We start from the raw sequence: 4,927 nt of genomic DNA, 5'->3' as shown, positions 1-4,927 counted from the left end.
TGAGATCCTGTACCTCAGATTGTAGAACCTTTGTCAGCACACACACATTTTTTAAAAAATAAATAAAAAATAATAAAAAGGAAAACAATTTTTAAAAAAAGGGGCTGCAGACGCTGAGGTAGATACAGATAGGCACACAGTTCTGAGCCATGCAGCCATGGCTCAGAAGACCAGCGCCATGCACCAGCCAGAGCCTGAAGAGCTAGTGGGCAGCCTGGCTCCCCCACTCACTCCAACAGTCAGGGCAGCAGCCCAGCTAAACACAGCTCCTCCCCTCCCTGAAGTCGGGCTTCTCCTGAAGGCAAGGCTATACAGTATGCTCTCAAGCTCGCTAACATTCTCTGTAATTTGAACTACACAAATGCCTTATAGCAAGACAGTTGTCTATATTTTTTCCACAGGGAAGATTATGTAACGGGGTTAGGTAAATAGAAAATATACTTAGCTGAACCTGGAAAGTTTTTCAATAGTAGTAAGAAGGAGGGTAAGAGACTCCAGTTAAGAGTTGTAATTGAGTAAACAGTAGAAGTTAAGTTGTACTTGAGGTGTTTCTCTCCTAATCCTCAAAGACTCATCAAAACTTCTGGCAGGTATGAGTTGCCTCACTCATTTGCACTTACAAATTTATTCTGACCTCTTGGGTGTTGCTTTTGGAGAATCCAAAGTTACTAATTCTTTAAACACATTCAGAAATTTGCACTGTAATAATTCAGAATGACACTGGATTCCTTAAAAAAAGGCTTACTTCCTTGGAATAAAATCATTCAAAACTTTACTTTTAACAACAGAAAGGTAGAGTAAGAAATTCTGCTGATCCTTACATAACTGCAGTATATATGAACAAGTCTTTCTTGTCAAACCGAATCTTGGTGAAAAATGTTTGTTAAAAAAAAAATGCTTGTTGTAATAAAATGACCACCTTGAAAGATCAGAATAACTCTTTCCTGATTATTAGTTCACATTGACATACTTAAATAAAACTCACCACAGACTCACATTAGGTAAATAATTTAATAGAAGACTCAAATTTTTTAAACAATATTTCAAGTTATATTTTCATCTGGAGCACAGATCTGAAGTGGTACAAACTGTTCCCAAATACAGAACCCAAAATTAACCAGACAGAATGAAAAAAATAAACGCTCATCTTTCCATTCCTCACTTCTACTCACTTCAGACAATCGCCAAAATCTTTAATGGATCATCTGTGAAAAGATCTGCCAACAGCACTACCTGGGACCAGCCCCAGGCCCCGTGCAGGAAGATGAGGGACTTGGAGCAGCTCCCTTCTTGCTCGCGGCCAGCTCCAGTTCCTGTTTTAAGTCAATCCAGGCCTGTTCCGTTGAAACACTGCTCAGTAGCTACTGACCATTTCAATATGGAGAGAAAAGTAAAGTAGAAATACAGTTTTGTTGTAAAAGAAAAGTCAGCAGAGGTTCTGGGAGGCTGGGGTTGGAAAACTGCAAACTTGAACCCAGCCTGGGCAACTCAGTGATTTAATGAGACCCTGTATCAAAATTAAAAGAGCTGGGAATGTAGCTCAGTATGAAGTCCCTGGGTTCCACCAGCAGTACCACCAAAAAAGAACAAAAAAAAGTGAGGGAGGGCCAGCTACAGCAGGGCAAGCCCCCTTGCCCAAAGTCCAGAGCTCTCAGCCCTCCAACTGGCAGCAGGCACCTTGCTTCCCTAACCCTGCGGCTCCTGGCACAATGGCTGAGTTGCCAGAGGCTTGGCAGACAGCAGAAAGCTTAAGACTGGAGGTTGCCTCCAGAGTTGACATTCTGCCCACGGGGACAGACATAGAAGACAAGGACTCATTCACACCTCACACCCTCAGCCTGCTTGCTTTTGGCTTTCCAGAACTCTGAAGAACACTTATTAGAACAGCACCCTGCCGGCCCCGGAGCAGCACAGAATGAGGTGGCCACTTACACAGGACTCACTCCTGACAGTAACGATGAAGAACTGGTCTCCATCCCAATGCTTAGGGATCAGATCACCAGAGGGATGCTTGCTTTTGTTGGTTAGAAATACATACTACCTAGTTTCTACAAAATTGCTTTTCTTATGCTCCACTGCTTTATAAAGTCCTATTTCATCTGAAGTTATTAAAATTCAGGACTGATGGCCCAAAGTGCAGAAGGCACCAAAATGCATGGCGGGAGTTATAGATCCCTAGGTAAACTCCAGAAGAGAGGCCACAAGCACTGTTTCTGTTCTGTCTGAGAGAAGAGGGCTGCACCCAGAACTACCTTCATCAACAGACAGGAAGCATAGGCTTCTCTTGGCTCTGGTACTCTCTCTCCTCTAGAGGAGCTTCCAGTTGCTAGAAGCAGAGGAGGACACACAGGAAAGTGGACGGACTGCAAGTCTACCCAGGTCAGGACCAGGAGGCGGGATTAGCAAGAGGCGCTGGGAGCCACCTGGGATTGTCACAGCACAGCAGCAGCCATCCCCTCGGCCCATCCCTCCCCTGCAGCCCAGCTCAGGGGAAGCTCTTTGAGAGAAGGGAAGGCAGTTGGTAAGGTCTGGGCCACACCTGACAGTACAGTCAGAGTGCAGAAAATAAGCCCGGTGAGAAAATAAATGACATTTTATAACAGTCAAGCATCTTGGGATACTTGTACAGTGCTACTCTGAAACTTTATCAAGAATGTAGAAGCCAGGGCTGGGGATATAGCTCAGTGGTATAGTACCTGCCTCGTAAGTGCAAGGTCCCAAGTTCAATTCCCAGTACCAAAAATTAAAAAAGAAAAGAAAAACATTTAAAAATATAGAAGCCACATCAGTATGCAGGCCTATTGTATTAAGTCTGTGTGAATATTTTAGTTTTCAAGTGCCACTTGAAAACCTTTAACCTCTTTGTACACAGGTCCAGCAGACTTGAAATATATCTAGAATGGATGAAGCAGTCATTTATAACCATTCATGCGCACGCATACACACACACACACACACACACACACACACAGAGTCATGTCTCAATTTTCTGATAGAGATTAATGATGGAACCAAATTGTGCCTCCCTCAATACGTAAACATCCAGACTACACACATACACATGGTTTTATGCATAAGCAATGCCCTAGCAGAACTTCACGCAGCCTTTGAAGCTATGCACACAGGGCCACAAGCCATCTGGTATATTTTATCAAGGGTCAGAGCAGCAACTTTTCTCTTTCAATTGTGGGTAGAAATTATGTGACATAAAACAGAAGCACTTCCATCAAATTGAAGGTTTAGGTAGAAGAGAAGACACAGAGAATATTCCCAATAAAGCAAAATAATTCCATGTTGCTCTTGTACTCCACGAAACCCTGAGATGAACAGTAGTCCTCAGACGCCCGTGCTCTGGAGGCAGGCCCACCAGGCACTTCAGAAGGCTTCCAGCTGGCTCATCATCAACTTCCTGCTGTACTCGTAGGCCAAAAATAGTGCGCCATTGGCAGGGAAGGCTCGGATCATTGTAGGTTTCAGTCCAGAATATAAAGCTGTTATTCCTAGAAAACAAAAGGGCAATCAGAGACTGACAACCCATCCTCTGCAGCCACATAGAGTGCGCATGTTTGCGTTTACATATCCAAGAAACAGCACTAAAATTCAACAAGTGATGACCTAACTTCCATTTCCCTAGACATAGTAACACAAACAAGTGTCAGATCTCCTAGCAAAACGATCGCTGTATCCAATTCCATGTCTAGTTCATGGAGTTAAGAAGGGCTACAGCTGAGGCCTGACCCGGCCAGACAGAGGCAACTGTAAAGCCAGCAGCAGCGTAGGAGCACCTACACTGAAGTCAAAGGGCTGTTTCCTGTGCTCACCACCCAGCACAGCTATGAGCACTGAATTAGACAGGGTAGGGGTGTGTGCAAACTTCACAAAACTATGAAATATTATGTCTATTTATACAGAAGTCACTATTAATAATGTAAAAGACACCTGTGCTCTTTTGGGGACATGAATTAAAGTTGTTTCTGTGCTGCTGTGCTCTTACCCTTAAAAATCAAAACAGAAGCTCTTCACCCAAGTTTTAACATGTGTAGTGGATAAAAAAGGGACGCGCAGCACACAATCAGCTTTGCACCATGACTTATTCTCCTGCATAACTCCAAATACTGTAGCCAATCACTGTTAAAAGTTGCTTAGTCCATTTCTGATTCCAGACACTTAGCATTAAGAATGTTACCCATTCTCTTAAAGCCCTCACATGGTCCTTTTAGAGATCACCTTCTGATAATGTCCGTGTGCTCTAGAACAAGTGGTGCTAACTTCAAAGCATTTATACCCTCAGTGATTAGAACAAAGAATGTTGACGGGTACCTGGCACAGGAGTTAGAGTAATGAACTTTAAAGACTTTTTGAGAGTCAGGCCTGACAGCACACCCTTATAATCCCAGCACTAGGGAGGCTGAGACAAGAAGATCACTGTGAGTTCCAGGCTGACCGTGTCACAAAAAAATTTAAGAGTGGAAATAAGTGAAGGCAGGGGCTTTACACACAGCAAGTCACAGGTATGTGTTAACATGCAGTGCTAGAAAAGGACATGAAATAGGAACAAGGAAGCAGCTACACCTCTGGCCAGCACAGACAAGCCAAGGGTGGAGGCGCTGTCTGTGCAGCCCTCCTCCGTGTCTGCAGCTAGCAGACTCACCTTCACTTCTCACAACACTTAGAAATGTTCCCACAAATCCTGCCTGTTTCCCAGACATGGAAAGAACTTGAATTCTGGATTTGATACAATCCACTGGGTATACAGCAAGCCACAGGCAAATTCCACCAACTCCACCACTCAACATCAAAGGAACAGGGCCTAGAAAAGAAAAGTAGCAAATAATGTTTTATCTCAAAAATAGCTGATGTCGGGCTGGTGAGATGGCTCAGTGGTCTAAAGCACCTACTTAGAACAAGCTTAGCAAAGCACAGGGAC

General features: G+C 43.8%; 2 protein-coding genes across 8 annotated transcripts in view; one reads left to right on the top strand and one right to left on the bottom strand.

Moving 5' to 3' along the window:
* The window catches only part of LOC111813719 (phosphatidylinositol 3,4,5-trisphosphate 3-phosphatase TPTE2-like), a 75,114-nt gene that overhangs the window by 65,437 nt on the left and 4,750 nt on the right, over window positions 1-4,927 (top strand). The window lies entirely within an intron of this gene.
* Slc25a15 (solute carrier family 25 member 15) overlaps window positions 1,558-4,927 on the bottom strand; it is a 44,353-nt gene continuing 40,983 nt past the window's right edge. For all 5 annotated transcript variants that reach the window (XM_023705281.1, XM_004645049.2, XM_023705279.1 and 2 more), the window contains exons 6-7: window positions 4,652-4,810; window positions 1,558-3,500 (exon numbers count right to left, since the gene is read on the bottom strand). In XM_023705281.1, the coding sequence (XP_023561049.1) occupies window positions 3,376-3,500; window positions 4,652-4,810 (284 nt within the window). In that variant the 3' untranslated portion in view covers window positions 1,558-3,375. The remainder of the gene's footprint in view (window positions 3,501-4,651; window positions 4,811-4,927) is intronic.

This window comes from Octodon degus, unplaced genomic scaffold (assembly GCF_000260255.1).
Source record: "Octodon degus isolate 3935 unplaced genomic scaffold, OctDeg1.0 scaffold00216, whole genome shotgun sequence".
In the NCBI taxonomy this organism is placed as follows: Eukaryota; Metazoa; Chordata; class Mammalia; order Rodentia; family Octodontidae; genus Octodon; species Octodon degus.
The sequence above is the reverse complement of the archived record's forward strand: the minus strand, read 5'-3'. Positions and strand labels throughout refer to the sequence as shown.